This window comes from Oryx dammah, unplaced genomic scaffold (assembly GCF_014754425.2).
Source record: "Oryx dammah isolate SB20612 unplaced genomic scaffold, SCBI_Odam_1.1 HiC_scaffold_27, whole genome shotgun sequence".
Classification (NCBI taxonomy): Eukaryota; Metazoa; Chordata; class Mammalia; order Artiodactyla; family Bovidae; genus Oryx; species Oryx dammah.
Window position 1 is genome coordinate 105,603,853 of NW_024070211.1, and position 18,210 is coordinate 105,622,062.

The 18,210-nt window shown below is 39.0% G+C and overlaps 1 protein-coding gene across 2 annotated transcripts in view; it reads right to left on the reverse strand.

Annotated features, from left to right (window-relative positions):
- Nucleotides 1-18,210, reverse strand: part of TTC21B (tetratricopeptide repeat domain 21B) — a 96,773-nt gene that overhangs the window by 71,682 nt on the left and 6,881 nt on the right. For both annotated transcript variants that reach the window (XR_005719091.1, XM_040229258.1), the window contains exons 4-6: nucleotides 14,415-14,581; nucleotides 10,872-10,994; nucleotides 5,025-5,182 (exon numbers count right to left, since the gene is read on the reverse strand). Coding sequence is in view for 1 of the 2 variants with exons in the window: in XM_040229258.1 (XP_040085192.1) it covers nucleotides 5,025-5,182; nucleotides 10,872-10,994; nucleotides 14,415-14,581 (448 nt within the window). In the remaining variant the exon portion in view is untranslated. The remainder of the gene's footprint in view (nucleotides 1-5,024; nucleotides 5,183-10,871; nucleotides 10,995-14,414; nucleotides 14,582-18,210) is intronic.

An 18,210-nucleotide genomic window follows, 5' to 3' on the forward strand; every position in this document is an offset into this window, starting at 1 on the left:
TGCTGTACTCAACATGCCACTAAATCTGGAAAACTCAGCAGTGCCTACAGCACTGGAAAAGGTCATTCCAATCCAATTCCAAGTTTTCATTCCAATCCCAAAGAAGGGCAACACCAAAGAAGGTCCAAACTACCACACAATTGCCCTCATTTCACATGCTAGCAAGGTAATGCTCAAAATTCTACAAGCTAGGCTTCAACGATATGTGAACCAATACATTCCAGATGTTCAAGCTGGATTTAGAAAAGGCAGAGGTACCAGAGATCAAATTGCCAACATCCGTTGGATCATAGAAAAAGCAAGAGAATTCTAGAGGAACATCTACTTCTGCTTCATTGAGTATGCTAAAACCTTTAACTGTGTAGATCACAACAAACTGTGGAAAACTCTTCAAAGAGATGGGAATACCAGACCACCTTACATGCTCCTGAAAATCCTGTATGCAGGTCAGGAAGCAACAATTAGAACCAGACATGGAACAACAGACTGGTTCTAAATTAGGAAAGGAGTATATCAAGGCTGTATATTGTCACCCTGCTTATTTAACTTATATGCAGAGTACATCATGCAAAATGCCAGACTGGATGAAGCACAAGCTGGAATCAAGATTGCCAGGAGAAATATCAACAACCTCAGATATGCAGGTGATACCACCCTTATGGCAGAAAGCAAAGAACTCAAGAGCCTCTTGATGAAGGTGAAAGAGGAGAGTGAAAAAGCTGGCTTAAAACTCAACATTCACATAACTAAGATCATGGCATCTGGTCCCGTCACTTCATAGCAAGTAGATGGGGAAACAGTGGAAGCAGTGAGACTTTGTCTTCTTAGGCTCAAAATCACTGCAGATGGTGACTGCAGCCATGAAATTAAAAGACACTTGCTCCTTTGAAGAAAAGCTATGACATACCTAGATAGCATATTAAAAAGGAGAGACATTACTTTGCTGACAAAAGTCCATACAGTCAAAGCTATGGTTTTTCCAGTGGTCATATACGAATGTGAGGGTTGGACCATAAAGAAGGCTGAGCATTGAAGAGCTATGGAACTGAACAAATGGGGTAACACATTAGGGTTCTTATCATACATGGCACGCTACATTACTAGCTGCAGCTTTTCACTCTCCCTGATACACGCTTCCTGCCATGTAACTGAGCAGTTCCTCCTAAAAATGCTGGCTTGTACTTCACTGCCCCCGACTACAAGTTGGAGCTTTTTCTTGGCCAATAGGATGTGGACAGGAATGGCAGTGTGCCACCCCTGTTTCAGAGGCATTGCAGATTTCTGCTTGTGCTCTGCATTTCTGCCATCACCAGGAGAAGGGCTTCCTCTAAAAAGCTGGTGCTATTTGGCTGGAGCCCAGAGAACACCCTTAGAGCTGACCTGAGTCCAAACTGCAGCGTGGTTTCATACCCTCTCAGCTGGACATGAAACTTGAAGCGGAGCCCCAGCCACATCTGGACTGGGTCAGTGACCCGAGATGATCCACACCAAAGTAAGAAATGAGCACACATTATCACATGCCCTGAGAAGTGTGGTTGCTTGCTGCACATCAGTAGCTGCCTAAAGATACTACTAATTTGAGATTAAAGAAATTCTCCCCAAATAATCTATAGGTTTCATGCAATTCAACCCAACATCTTATAAGGTTTTTGTATTTTTTTTAAACAAGCTATTCTGATAGTCAACTGCAAAAGGCCAAGAAAACCATCAGAAAAGAAACATGATGGAGAACTTCTTAAAAGATGTCAAAATCCATTAGAAATATAGGAACGAACAGATTCAGTTAATAAGAAAAAAAGGACCAGTGAATACACGGCGGGGAAAAGATAGCTTTTAGCATTTAAAAAAATGCTCAATTTCAACACAAACAAGGAATTGAAAATAAAAATAAGGTACCATTCCTATCCTACCAGATTGTTTTTTTAAAAAAACAAAACAAAAAACCTCACATTGACAATAGCCAAAATTCCTGAGGATAGGGGAGGGGACATTCAATAGACTAGTGACGAGAGTATAAGTTAGTATAGTTTCTCACAACTGAATAGTATTTATCCAATGTCAAATGCGTACATCTGAGGCAGGGACTGCACTCTCTCCTCAAAATCACTCTCCCCTTATCTGCTTGGGCTCTGGGCTACCCAGTCTCCCAGCCATCTGTGCAGGTAGCTGTGGCCAATGTGAGAACAAGCAGTATGGGCCATGTCTGGGCCTGGACTTTTAAGAAAAGCAGAATGACTCCTCCACTCTTTCTTCTCTTACCAGCTGGACACCAACATCATGAGGTTTTAGGTAAAGGCAGAGTTACAAGACAGATAGAACTTGGGTTCCCTAAAGACAATGTGGAGAAACGCTGACTGATCAAGTCTTACACCCACTCAAAACAGTTACAGATGACAAAAATAAACATATGTTTGTATCTACTTTTCACAGGCGCTTCAGTTCAGTTCAGTCACTCAGTCGTGTGCGACTCTTTGCGACCCCATGAATCACAGCACGCCAGGCCTCCCTGTCCATCACCATCTCCCGGAGTTCACGCAGACTCATGTCCATCGAGTCGGTGATGCTATCCAGCCATCTCATCCTCTGTCGTCCCCTTCTCCTCCTGCCCCCAATCCCTCCCAGCATCAAAGTCTTTTCCAATGAGTCAACTCTTCGCATGAGGTGGCCAAAGTACTGGAGTTTCAGCTTCAGCATCATTCCTTCCAAAGAAATCCCAGGGCTGATCTCCTTCAGAATGGACTGGCTGGACCTCCTTGCAGTCCAAGGGACTCTCAAGAATCTTCTCCAACACCACAGTTCAAAAGCATCAATTCTTTGGTGCTCAGCCTTCTTCACGGTCCAACTCTCACATCCATACATGACCACTGGAAAAACCATAGCCTTGACTAGATGGACCTTAGTCGGCAAAGTAATGTCTCTGCTTTTGCATATGCCATCTAGGTTGATCATAGCTTTCCTTCCAAGGAGTAAGCGTCTTTTAATTTCATGGCTGCAGTCACCATCTGCAGTGATTTTGGAGCCCCCCCAAAATAAAGTCTAACACTGTTTCCACTGTTTCCCCATCTATTTCCCATGAAGTGATGGGACCGGATGCCAGGAGCTTAGCTTACCCTAAAAAATAAAATTCTCTTTAAAACAGTAATTTGTCATTTGGGAAACCATCCTCCAGAAATACTTCTCCATGTGTATAAAGACGTGTGTGTGTGTGGCTGAGTGGGTGGGTGTGTTCACTACAATAATTAGAATAGCAAAAAATTCAAAATAGCCTAAATGCTTATCAATGGGGAAAGATAAACTATATTTATGATCACCTTATAGATACCATTCATGGCTAATGAAATACTAAGTTAAAAAAAATCAAGTTTAAAAACTATATAACAAGTCTGTTTATCACTTTTTAAATGCCCCCACGATACATATATATATTTTGCAATTATGTAGATACTTCCAACACCCAGCCCACAAACAGTGCCTAGGAAAAAAATCTGAAAAGTATAAACATCAGAAACTTATTTATGCACAAACTGTGGCCTCCAAATACCACTTCTCAGTAAAAGGAGTTAGATTGCCATATACAGTGGCCGAAACCTACAATGGGTCAGTAAATACACAAAATAACCCTGGTATATCTTGTCATATGCAACAATACAGACACTACAAAAGACTTCTAGGATCATGTCATAAGGACTTGAAGAAGCTACTAATGACCAAAGATAAGTCAATCTGAGCAACTATAATAACCAAAATGGTTAGAAACACTCAAGTTTAATCCATATCACATAAACAAACAAACCCAAATCTTACTGGAAAATGCTAGGTCTGCAAAGGGCCTTTTTTACTTGTTTCTGAAACCTGGGAATAAGGTCACAGACTCAAGCATTTATCCAACTTTTCCTATATGAACTGTAACATTAGATAACGAACCAGCAGTTCTTTATAGGAGCATTCTAACTAAGAAATGCAGAAGGAAAGATAATCCTACTATACTCCTAAACCAAGCACCCAAAAATTAAGCATGAATTGCTACTAATGTCACACAAAAAAGAGGCAAGCAGAGATTATGTCTGTTTGATGGAAGAACACATCAACACTTATGAATTAACTGTCAGACAAAAACAAGTATTGAATGTGAATCTAACCAAGCCTCTGGATCCATCCACAATTTATTGGAAAAACTGAGTTTAAGCAACAAGTTATATGCTAATATGGCACACAATCAATACAATTCCTATCATGGAATACCTGCTGGATAAAAATCCTGGTTTCATTAACTTAACAGTAAAAAGAAAAAGAAGAGACTGCTGGAGAGAAAGAAGGAAAAGCAGAGAGGGAAGAAGAGAGAGGGAACCATCCAAGGCCCTCAGACTTCAGAAGAAAAACTAAAATTTGACAATGATGAGCAAGGCCCTTCCCAACCTGGCATCCCTTCTCCCTCCCACCCTCTGTTCTGAGGTTACTGCCTAGTCATCTTGCTCCTTCCCACCCTTAACCATATGACAGGGACTCTTGCCTCAAGGACTTTGCACCTGCATTTGCCTCTGTCTGCAACCTTCTCTGGAATGTCTGCATGCGTGCTCCCTATGTCAAATGCCATCTTCTCAGAGGCCTTCCCTGATCAGCTGATAAAATAAAAGCCCTTCCCCCAACTCCCTATTTCACTTTCTAGCTTTACTTTTTCTCCACTGAGCTTATAACTTTCTAGCACCCTACAAAATTTATTTGTTTACTTATTACATGGTTCTTCTCATTTGAATATAAGCTTCATGAGGTCAGCAATTATTCTCCTTCTGAACCTTGAGAGTGTCTCAGAATAGCTACTCAGGTGTTAATATATATATTTATGTAAATCAATAAATTCAGTCCTTAAAAAACAATGCAATGTCAAGGTTTTCTTCAATTCTATATTATTTGAAAAAAAATAAAATTGAAAATATCTTATAAGAAAAAAATACACATAGATTTTCTTTTTTCTCAAAATTAAAACCAGACCCAAAGATAATTTGTGAGATCTTGTTTTACTTAACCTCTGTGCTGTCTCAACCGTCTGGTCCCAGTCCTGCAAGGCTAGTTGTAGTTTCATTTTCTTTACAAAAGCAGGAAGGAAACTTGGAAAATTCATGATTATCTGGTTCACAGTCTCCAGAGCACCTGAATAATTCTGGCGCATCTCAAGGCATTGTGCCTAATGGCAGAAAAAAGTAAAAAGTGACATCAAAACTGTGATCATATACACTTAGGTTCTCACAGCAGGTGAGGTAGAATTCTAGTACTTAACATTTTCTATATTTTTGCTTTCTGACCTTTCTGTAAGGAATAGTTATCACTTTAATAATCAGAAAAGTTTTAATCAAACAAAATTTTGAAACATCACACAGAATCAAAATATTTTATACAATAAGTGATTTTGTTTTAAAATTCACTTTAAATAACAGAAATATAATTATAGGATAAAAATTTTTAAGTATTTATCAAAAGGAATGTATTTATAACAGAAAAAAATACCTTTTAGAACAAAATATTTCCAGGATATCTGTAAGTAGCATCTAAAACTAAGAAATTTTTATCTTTAAAAAAATTACTTTCAGCCTTAAGAAAATTTTAGAGATAAGCAATATAAATTACAAAACTATCTCAAAATTTTCACTTCTAAGAATTATCTTAAAGACATAACTGGATACTTAAGGCAGAATTATTTACAATAGAAAAAGTTAAAGTAACCCAAAATGCCAAAGCCTTTGACTGTGTGGATCTCAATAAACTGGAAAATTCTGAGAGATGGGAATACCAGACCACCTGACCTGCCTCTTGCAAAACCTGTCTGCAGGTAAGGAAGCAACAGTTAGAACTGGACATGGAACAACAGACTAGTTCCAAATAGGAAAAGGAGTACGTCAAGGCTGTATATTGTCACCGTGCTTATTTAATTTATATGCAGAGTACATCATGAGAAATGCTGGGCTGGAAGAAGCACAAGCTGGAATCAAGACTGCCGGGAGAAATATCAATAACCTCATATAGGCAGATGACACCCTTATGGCAGAAAATGAAGAGGACCTAAAAAGCCTCTTGATGAAAGTGAAAGAGAAGAGTGAAAAAGTTGGCTTAAAGCTCAACATTCAGAAAACGAAGATCATGGCATCTGGTCCCATCACGTCATGGCAAATAGATGGGGAAACAGTGGAAACAATGTCAGACTTTATTTTTGGGGGCTCCAAAATCACTGCAGATGGTGATTGCAGCCATGAAATTAAAAGGCACTTACTCCTTGGAAGGAAAGTTATGACCAGTCTAGACAGCATATTAAAAAGCAGAGACATTACTTTGTCAACAAAGGTCCGTCTAGTCAAGGCTATGGTCTTCCAGTGGTCATGTATGGATGTGAGAGTTGGACTGTGAAGAAGGCTGAGCACAGCAGAATTGATGCTTTTGAACTGTGGTGTTGGAGAAGACTCTTGAGAGTCCCTTGGACTGCAAGGAGATCCAACCAGTCCACCCTAAAGGAGATCAGTCCTGGGTGCTCCCTGGAAGGACTGATATTGAAGCTGAAACTCCAATACTTTGGCCACCTGATGCGAAAAGCTGACTCATTAGAAAAGACCCTGATGCTGGGAAAGATTGAGGGCAGGAGGAGAAGGGGATGACAGAGGGTGAGATGGCTGGATGGCATCACCGACTCAATGGACATGGGTTTGGGTAGACTCCGGGAGTTGGTGATGGACAGGGAGGCCTGGCGTGCTGCGGTTCATGGGGTCGTAAAGAGTCGGACATGACTGAGTGACTGAACTGAACTGAACCCAAAATGGCCACATAGCATTAAATGACAGCATATTCATTTAATAAGATTTCAGGTGCCATTAAAGGTCATTATGTTAATTTGTAGGTCTATACTTAAGAAACAAAGAGATATCATTTATAATATAATAAATTTACCTGATTATATCCAATGCTGATATTTATTTTTAATTCAGATACTACTGTATTCTAAAATTTTTCTACAATGTACATGTAATTACTTTCATGGTCAGAAAATATAAATCTACAAATATAGTATGTGCTTTAAGAACAGATGATGAGGCCTATTTATCATATGTCAGATTTTTTTTAAAGTGTTACTGAATCCCCTTCAGGAGTAAATTTAGTCCTAGAATATCTCAGTTCTAAATGAGCATCTGCCTCAACAGATGCTCAGTATAACTGCAATACATTCCTGAAATCAGTTTGAGATTATATTCCCATAGCATTAAAGGAAAAGTGTGAGAACCATCCAATGATACCACTGACGGCATCAAAATAAATTATTTGAACTTCTCGATGGCATACAGTAATAGTAAAAAAGAATAAAATAGAAAGCCCAGAGATAAATCCATGCACCTGTGGACACCTTATCTTTGACAAAGGAGGCAAGAATATACAATGGAGTAAAGACAATCTCTTTAACAAGTGGTGGTGGGAAAACTGGTCAACCACTTGTAAAAGAATGAAACTAGAACACTTTCTAACACCATACACAAAAATAAACTCAAAATGGATTAAAGATCTAAATGTAAGACCAGAAACTATAAAACTCCTAGAGGAGAACATAGGCAAAACACTCTCTGACATCAATTACAGCAGGATCCTCTATGACCCACCTCCCAGAATATTGGAAATAAAAGCAAAAATAAACAAATGGGACCTAATTAAACTTCAAAGCTTCTGCACAACAAAGGAAACTATAAGCAAGGTGAAAAGACAGCCTTCAGAATGGGAGGAAATAATAGCAAAGGAAGCAACTGACAAACAACTAATCTCAAAAATATACAAGCAACTCCTGCAGCTCAATTCCAAAAAAATAAACCACCCAATCAAAAAATGGGCCAAAGAACTAAACAGACATTTCTCCAAAGAAGACATACAAATGGCTAACAAACACATGAAAACATGCTCAACATCACTCATTATTAAAGAAATGCAAATCAAAACCACAATGAGGTACCATTTCACGCCAGTCAGAATGGCTGCGATCCAAAAGTCTACAAGCAATAAATGCTGGAGAGGGTGTGGAGAAAAGGGAATCCTCTTGCACTGTTGATGGGAATGCAAACTAGTACAGCCACTATGGAGAACAGTGTGGAGATTCCTTTAAAAACTGGAAATAGAACTGCCTTATGACCCAGCAGAAGTGGCTCAGACGGTAAAGCGTCTGCCTGCAATGCAGGAGACCCAGGTTTGATTCCTGGGTCGGGAAGATCCCCTGGAGAAGGAAATGGCAATCCACTCCAGCACTCCTGCCAGGAAAATCCCATGGACGGAGGAGCCTGATAGGCTATAGTCCATGGGGTCACAAAGAGTCGGACACGACTGAGTGACTTCACTTTTTTTTTTCACTATGACCCAGCAATCCCACTGCTGGGCATACACACTAAGGAAACCAGAATTGAAAGAGACACGTGTACCCCAGTGTTCATCACAGCACTGTTTATAAATAGCCAGGACACGGAAGCAACCTAGATGTCCATCAGCAGATGAACGGATAAGAAAGCTGTGGTACATATACAGCATGGAATATTACTCAGCCTTTAAAAAGAATACATTTGAATTAGTTCTAATGAGGTGGATGAAACTGGAGCCGATTATACAGAGTGAAGTAAGCCAGAAAGAAAAACATCAATACAGTATATTAACGCATATATATGAAATTTAGAAAGATGGTAATGATAACCTTGTATGCAAGACAGCAAAAGACACACATGTATAGAACAGTCTTTTGGACTCTGTGGGAGAGGGCAAGGAGGGGGTGGTGATTTGGGAGAATGGCACTGAAACATGTATAATATCATATATGAAATGAATCACCAGTCCAGGTTCGATGCATGATACTGGATGCTTGGGGCTGGTGCACTGGGATGACCCAGAGGGATGGTACGGGGAGAAAGAAGGGAGAGGGGCTCAGGATGGGGAACACACGTATACCCATGGTGGATTCATGCTGACGTATGGCAAAACCAATACAATATTGTAATTAACCTCCAGTTAAAATAAGTAAATTTATATTAAAAAAAGATAATTTTTAAAAATACATAGACACCCTTGGAATCTGTCTGAATAGCTGGTAACTTAAAAATAACAAAATCATGCCAACAGAGCATATCTAGTACTTCCTTAGATCATTACCTCCCACGTGAACACAACATATCATATTAAATGAAACTAAATTTGCTATAGCTGACTCATTGGAAAAGACCCTGATGCTGGGAGGGATTGGGGGCAGGAGGAGAAGGGGACGATAGAGGATGAGATGGCTGGATGGCATCACTGACTCGATGGACATGAGTTTGAGTGAACTCCAGGAGTTGGTGATTGACAGGGAGGCCTGGCGTGCTGTGCTGTGATTCATGGGGTTACAAAGAGTCGGACACGACTAAGCAGCTGAACTGAACTGAACTGAAATTTGCTATATAATTGGTTCATATCATTCCTGGTTGGAATTCAACTAATGCAAGCCTCTGGCTGAATGAACTGAAAAATACATACATAATTGGAATGGGTTATATCAGAAAAAGAATTTAAACTAGTCTAAAAAGTATTAGAGGAAAAGGGAAAATCCTCCTAAGCTGCTTATATTAACACTTGAAATGGCCCTACCTGAGAAGATTATCTACTAGCTTTGCTTTAAGGACTAGAGAGGAAGAGAAATGAGACAGAAAAACTTAAAAAAACAAAAACAAAAACTTGTTATATGCCCATAAGCTGTAGCAGCGCCATTAGGCAAAACCTGAATCCAATCAGTACAAAATCTAGTTGTCCTGATGACAAGCATCTGAACAAGCTCACTAGCCATGGAAATTGACAACGGCAATGTAGGGATATTGGCAGTAGCCAAGACACTAATAATCCTCTTTTTCTTTTTTATCTCCTCCCCCAAATCACTAATTTAATAGATTGTTTTCCTAATATAAATTTAGTTTCTTTTTGCTGAAATTTAAAAAAAAAATTTAAGGCATTCAAAGTCATCAATGGGATTGAAGAAAGAGTCCAAATTAAACATTTCCACTCACCAATGATTTCTAATGACTTTGCCACTTGGTTATCCCTGCCAATGTATGGGTAAGTGAGATCATGTTATTTCTCTTTTCATTGGCTGCCAATCTACCCAGTTCAAAGCAAGAGCCAAAGGCTTTACAGAAGCAGCCAGCTTCTCATCCCCGTCCCTTCCATACCCACCTGCCCTGACAGTCACCTTCTTTCCCTCAATCCTTCACTTCTCTCCCCTTCACTCATTTTGCTTTTGTCTCCAGACTAAATGAATATGCCTTAAGGTATATGAACTCTCTACCCATCTATTTGTAATGCTCTCCCTAGGGGCCCACATGGCTTTAAACCTCACCTCCTATACATCTTTGCTCAAATGTCACTTTCTCTGACTACAACATTTAAAACTGCTTTCATACCCAGTTGTACTTCTCGCTCTATATTCTTCCATTGTACTTATCACCTTCTAATATACTATATAATTCACTTCGTTTATTGTCTCTCTCCACCAGTAGAATATAAGCTTCATAAAAGAAAGATGCTTTATTTTGCTCAGGGTATCCCTAGCATCTAGTGTGATGCCTCACACATATTAAGACACATCATGTTTGGTGAGTAAATAATGTAGGAACCATCACAACTAACAGCAGCAACAACAAAAACAATGAAAATTGATCCAGGATTTAAGAATTTGGCAGGGAGTACTTTTCCCTAGTTTACTGTTCATCATCCCATACAAATGCAGTTGAGAGTTGAAAGTAACATTTAAAACCATCATTTTGAGCTACTTAAGTTTTGTTGGGTTTCAGATATATTACAAATAAATTTTAAAACATTTTATTAATCTAACTCCAACTCACCTTACCCAGTAGAGCAAAAATATCATTCCCATCTTGCAATCCCTCTTCAAAGTATCTTAGTGCTTTTTTAGTATAAGCTTCTTTTCTTCTTGTAATATCAAGCCATGCTCTCAAAATCTGTCCCTGTAAAACAAATAATTCTAATTTTTTTTTTCTTGGACATGAAAGAAACAAAAGTGGATGGAGTTAAACTCCACATCATTCTTATTTGTAATCAGTCACAAAAATCACTCTATTGAATAATCTTATTAAAAACCTACAATAAAATCACTTTCAAGCCCTTGCCAGCCTAGAGTCTTGAGAACTATTATGAGTTTCAGTCTGCAGGACAGCAAAAAAGATACAGATGTGTATAATGGACTTTTGGACTCAGTGGGAGAGGGAGAGGGTGAGATGACTTGGGAGAATGGTATTGAAACATGTATAATATCATGTAAGAATCGAATTGCCAGTCTATGTCCGATGCAGGATATGGCACGCTTGGGGCTGGTACGCAGGGATGACCCAGAGAGATGTTGTGGGGAGGGGGGGTGGGAGAGGGGTTCAGGTTTGGGAATGCATATACACCCGTGGTGGATTCATGTCAATGTATGGCAAAACCAATACAGAATTGTAAAGTAAAATAAAAAATAAATTAATTAAAAAAAAGAAAGAAAATAGAAACTAGCCAAAAAAAAAAAAAAATAAGATTACTACTATAGTCAGTATTAATATGAAGAAGTTTGTAAAATATTCCATTAATGCTAAATAACCAATATTCTTACATGGGGCTTTTTAAGTAAACTATTATTAATAATTGTTAAACATGTAATTCAATACATAAATAAGAATTTGTTACTTTTTTGGGTGAAAGAGACCAAATGAAATAAGATGAGGAAGAAGTTCCTTGTTGCACATTTATTAAATATTAAGATAATTTGGCAACTATCTCATTCTCTTTGACTAGTTCAGTGAGATTCAAATAAAAAGATAAAATGCCCTCAGAAATTTAAAAATGAAGCAGTCATGAACATTTACCTTCAAAAATGTTAGTAAGCCAATGGGCTGTAAGGTTTATAGGATTAGAAATAAGATGGATACTCGTATATTATTTCTCTTTTTCAGTTCAGTTCAGTTCAGTCGCTCAGTCATGTCCGACTCTTTGCAACCCCATGAATCGCAGCATGCCAGGCCTCCTTGTCCATTGCCAACTCCCGGAGTTCACTCAGACTCACGTCCATCGACTCAGTGATGCTATCTAGCCATCTCATCCTCTGTCGTCCCCTTCTCCTCCTGCCCCCAAGAACTCCTAGCATCAGAGTCTTTTCCAATGAGTCAACTCTTCGCATGAGGTGGCCAAAGTACTGGAGTTTCAGCTTCAGCATCATTCCTTCCAAAGAAATCCCAGGGCTGATCTCCTTCAGAATGGACTGGTTGGATCTCCTTGCAGTCCAAGGGACGCTCAAGAGTCTTCTCCAACACCACAGTTCAAAAGCATCAGTTCTTCAGCACTCAGCTTTCTTCACAGTCCAGCTCTCACATCCATACATGACCACAGGAAAAACCATAGCCTTGACTAGACAGACCTTTGTTGGCAAAGTAATGTCTCTGCTTTTGAATATGCTATCTAGGTTGGTCATAACTTTTCTTCCAACGAGTAAGCGTCTTTTAATTTCATGGCCGCAGCCACCATCTGCAGTGATTCTAGAGCCCCCAAAAATAAAGTCTGACACTGTTTCCACTGTTTCCCCATCTGTTTGCCATAAAGTGATGGGACCAGATGCCATGATCTTAGTTTTCTGAATGTTGAGCTTTAAGCCAACCTTTTCACTGTCCTCTTTCACCTTCATCGAGAGGCTCTTTAGTTCCTCTTTACTTTCTGCTATGAGGGTGGTGTCATCTGCACATCTGAGGTTATTGATATTTCTCCCGGCAATCTTAATGCCAAATAAAAAATTATGAAATCTGCTTCTTTGTAAAAAAGAATTTTAGGTGAATTACTAAATCTTCTAAATCTTTAACTAAGATCATATTTACTTCCCTGTATTACACCTGAAAAGACAGGTAAGAATTCTTTTTTTTTTTAATTTATTTAATTGGAGGCTAATTACTTTACAACATTGTACTGGTTCTGCCACACATTAACGTGAATCCACCACAGGCGTACACGTGTTCCCCATCCTGAAGCCCCTCCCGGGTAAGAATTCTTAAACAATGCTACTTCTACTCACTAGGTCACTGTCCTTATTTGAATTGTTTCAAACTTGTGGATGATTCCCAACCTTTATTTCTAGTCCAACACCTCTTCTAATTTTTTCTCTTCTTTCCAAAAGTTCATCTACTGTCTCCATCTCACTGTTCTGCCAGTACCTGAAATACAGCATGTCTAAAGGCAAATACATCATCTCTCTCCAAGATTACCTTCTCATCCCAATGTATCTTCTATCCACGTTAACTGGTCTCTGAATAGTCCAGGCTTAAAACTTCAGACATCCTTGATATCTGACACCTCATTATCTTTCCTGCACTACTTATAGTAAGTTGTAAATTCCTGCAGGTATTTGATAATTCTCAAGTTCCTATCCACTGTATAATTTTAGTGTAGATCCTTAAAACTTTTGGCAGAAAGTACTACCTTTGCAAAGGGGCCTGCATTCTGGTCTCTTCCCAGGCCAGTTCATCCTGTAAACCTTTGATAAATTCATATTCTGAATTTTCACTTTAAAGTATCACTGACATGATTAAAAATCTTCAATGACCCTTAATGCATATCAAATTAGATACAAATATTTGTACCTACCCATCAAGATCCTTCAATTTGTCCCAATCTACTTTTCCAACCTTTTCTTCCATTCTCTTCTGTTTACCCTAAACTCTGGTCTGATGTGAGGTTCTCAGTGTACCCAGAACCTACATGTCTCCTTGTTTTCCTTATTTCCATATTATCTCCCATTCCGGTATATCTAATTCCCTTTTCCATAAGCTTTGCTGCTGGAAACTGTATCCATCTTTCTAATTTTAGCTCAAACACTACTTCCTTCAAGAAATTCTTCTTCATTCTCCTAACATTTATGTAATGGGTGAATAGTGCCAGGCACAAAGTAAATGAGCAATAAATGCTAACTAATATTTCCCTGCACATTTTAATCATACTTCTCATTCCATTTGTCAATTTTCTCGTAATATTAACTGGGTATGTGCTCTACAACACTGCTAGGTGATTCATTCACGAAAGTAAAGCTTATGCATTTCTTATCTTTCTATTAACAGTGCACACAAAGGTGCCCTGTACCTAGAGCAGTTCAATAAGGAGAGTGGGAAGGAAGGAAAGAGAAAGGACAGGAAGGAAGGGAGGGAAGGAGGCAGGAAGGGGTCTCGTCAAGAGCTAATAGACTGCATTAAAAAAAAGCAACCTAAGAAAACCAGAATTTTATAAAATATTAAAATAAAGCTGTTACTTATAAAGTGAGCACAGAGTGGGCAACAACAGAGAATACCACTGAATATATAAATAACATTAAGCTTTCTTTAATGATACTATTTCAAAATAAGAAAATCAGCTACCTCTTTACTCCCATTTGATATCTTGATCATTCGGTCAATATATTCTCTCGCTTTATCATGCCGACCAATGTGCCACAAAAACAAGCCTGCATGGTACAAAACTTTTGGTCCAGCTCCTTTACGCTGCTCTTTTACTCTGGCATCTGACTCGAGAATAGCTTCTCTATCTGGGAAAGGGAAAAACACATTAAGTGAAAATTAAATTCTAGATCAAGAGTTTATGATAGGTCAGATGATTAACAGCAGAGAATATAGTTCTTCTCTTTATAGCAACACTAGTAGAAATAAATGCAAGAAATATGCAAGCCCCCAAATCAAAGCAGATGGTGACTGCAGCCATGAAATTAAAAGATGCTTGCTCCTTGCGAGAAAAATTATGACCAACCTAGACAGCATATTAAAAAGCAGAGACATTACTTTGCCAGCAAAGGTCCATCTAGTCAAAGCTATGGTTTTTCCAGTAGTCATGTATGGATGTGAGAGGTGGACTATAAAGCAAGCTGAGAGCCAAAGAATTAATGCTTTTGAACTGTGGTGTTGGAGAAGACTCTTGAGAGTCCCTTGGACTGCAAGGACATCCAACCAGTTGATGCTAAAGGAAATCAATCCTGAATATTCATTAGAAAGACTGATGCTGAAGCTGAAACTCTAATACTTTGACCACTGGATGCGAAGAACCGACTCATTGGAAAAGACCCTGATGCTGGGAAAGACTGAAGGCGGGAGGAGAAGGGAATGACAGAGGATGAGATGGTTGGATGACATCACTGACACAATGGACATGAGTTTGAGTAAACTCTGGGAATTGGTGATGAACAGGGAGGCCTGGCATGCTGCAGTCCATGGGGTTCCAAAGAGTCAGACACAATTGAGCAACTGAACTGAACCAAGTAATTTAAAATTTCCTAGTAGCTATAAAGAAGTAAAAAGAAAGAAGTAAAATGGATTTTAATAATATATTTTATTTAATCCAATATATCCAAATGATCATTTCATTTGGATTTGAAAATTAAGAAGATAATTTCCTTTTCTTCTCCTTCTTTCTAAATTCTGATATGCACTTTACACAAAGCACATCTCAATTAAGATGCTAAATTTTCTTCAGAAAATCTTGATATATACTTAGATTTCATGAAATTTATTTTGGAAAAAACACAATCATATATTTATCCTAAACATATTTCTAACAACTGAATCAACTACCAGTAAAAATTAATTAAATTTAAAATTCATATCAAGTACATTTCAAATGCTCTACAGCCATGTGTAGCTAACAACTACTGTGACGACACTGCCATCCTACAGTTTATGTCATTCTCAAGACATAAAAAAAAAGTTAGTAATGACTCTAATATAGGACAATTATTAAGGGAAAATCCAGAACTAGTAGTCAAATTACCCTAATTCTTAATCCAATTCTAAAACATATGTCAGGCTGCTGTCATAGGCCAATGAAAAGTGGTATAATTGCTGCTACTTATATAGTTTAATGGGCTTCCCAGGTGGCGCTAATGGTAAAGAATCTGCCTGCCAATGCAGGAGAAACAAGACACGTGGGTTCAATCCCTGGGTCGGGAAGGTCCCCTGGAGAAGAGAACGGTTACCCACTCCAGTACTCTTGCTTGGAGAATCTCATGGACAGAGGAGCCCGACAGGCTACAGTCCATGGGGTCACAAGAGAATCCAACATGACTGAGTGACTTCTAGAACTCTAATCGCTTCTATTTAATCTGTTATGTATATGCTTAGGACACAAATGTCAATTAGATCCAAATCCTGAGTCGAATCAGAATGTGGATCAGTCAGGTAGTAGGAAAAAGAAATGTGAAAGTTGAGGGAAATGGCTACCAAGGCAAGGTACATGACTCTTCCATTTAATTCTAGTGATACAAACTTAAGTGAAGGATTACCAAGGTACAACTTTTTGAATTTAGGAAACAAAATCCCATTCCTTTAGGGCCAGACTGCTTGACAAGATATCCCTTCTGCCCAACACGCCCATGTAACACCTTCAGAAGTTTTCATCAAATAGTCGTAATACAGAAACAGAACTTAACAGGGGAGAAGCAGGCATTGCACCTTCATGCCTACATTTCCATCAAGTGGAGAATCAGTTAGCTCACAAAGCTGGCTCTTGCCAGATATCAGCTCCAGTTCTTAAGGCATCACCGCCTTTTCATAACCACGGCTTTCATCAATATTCAAGAAGAATGTACAAGAACAATCTAGGCCCTTTCTCAGGGAGACTGACAGGTTTCTGGGCTTCTCCTGAGTTCAAGCCCACTCAGCATCATCTATGCAAAGTCCAGTGAGGACTCCAGTGTCTCTAAACAATACTTCTGCTTCCATCTTTTTAGTGTCCTGGAAATCACATTTTGCAACAGAACCAGTATTCTTGGGAATAAACAATTAAATGACAACTTGTTTCCAGGAAGAAAATATTTTGTTACTTTTTTTTTTTTTTTTAGGCTTACTGACTACATTTTTTTGGGCTCCAAAATCACTGCAGATGATGACTGCAGCCATGAAATTAAAAGACACTTACTCCTTGGAAGAAAAGTTATGACCAATTTAGATAGCATATTGAAAAGCAGAGACATTACTTTACCAACAAAGGTCCGTCTAGTCAAGGCTATGGTTTTTCCTGTGGTCATGTATAGATGTGAGAGTTGGAATGTGAAGAAAGCTGAGAGCCGAAGAATTGATGCTTTTGAACTGTGGTGTTGGAGAAGACTCTTGAGAGTCCCTTGGACTGCAAGGAGATCCAACCAGTCCATTCTGAAGGAGATCAGCCCTGGGATTTCTTTGGAAGGAATGATGCTGAAGCTGAAACTCCAGTACTTTGGCCACCTCATGCGAAGAGTTGACTCACTGGAAAAGAGTTTGATGCTGGGAGGGATTGGGGGCAGGAGGAGAAGGGGACGACAGAGGATGAGATGTCTGGATGGCATCACTGACTCGATGAATGTGAGTCTGAGTGAACTCCAGGAGTTGGTGATGGACAGGGAGGCCTGGCGTGCTGCAGTTCATGGGGTCGCAAAGAGTCGGACACGACTGAGCGACTGACCTGAGCTGACTACATCAGCTTTCCTATGCGAACTCTTGGCTCCAGCTATACACAGTGCTGCTGGAGCACAAAGAAAGGGGATCCAGAGAGCAGCCGAGTCCTGAACCATTTGGACATATTTGCCCACCAAGTTCTCCTGTCTGACAAACATGCTTTATACTCAAACCCTACAAGATCAATCTCCATTTCCACAAAACCCTTCCAGCCTGCTGCTATGGATCAACAGTACAGGCCATTTTCAATTAATTATGGATTCATCTGTTTTATTTTGTATCATTTTACTTAATAATAACATTAGTATTTAATCTTTGAGGGTTTAACATTTTCTTTCCCAACTAAATTATAAACTGATATTGCAGATCACTTCTTGCAATTCTTGTGGCTCCTCTTCAGCAGTCCCCCATGTTTTCAACACCAGAGACCAGTCCCAGGAAGACAATGTTATGACAGACTTGGAGGGGGCTGGTCTGGGAATGATTCAAGTGCATTACATCTATTGTGCATTTTATTCCTCATCTAATACCACCACTGATCTGACAGGAGGTACTGGTCTACCACCCTAAGGCTGAGAACCCCTTGCTTTATCTGATACAGTCCCTTGCAGAAAGTATCTAGTTGTTAGATCTGTTTACAAGATAAACATATTAAATAACATTTTATTGATTTGTACAGTATATGTGTGGGAAGGATGTAAGTGATACTCTAATTAAGAAAAAACTGTTTTCTATT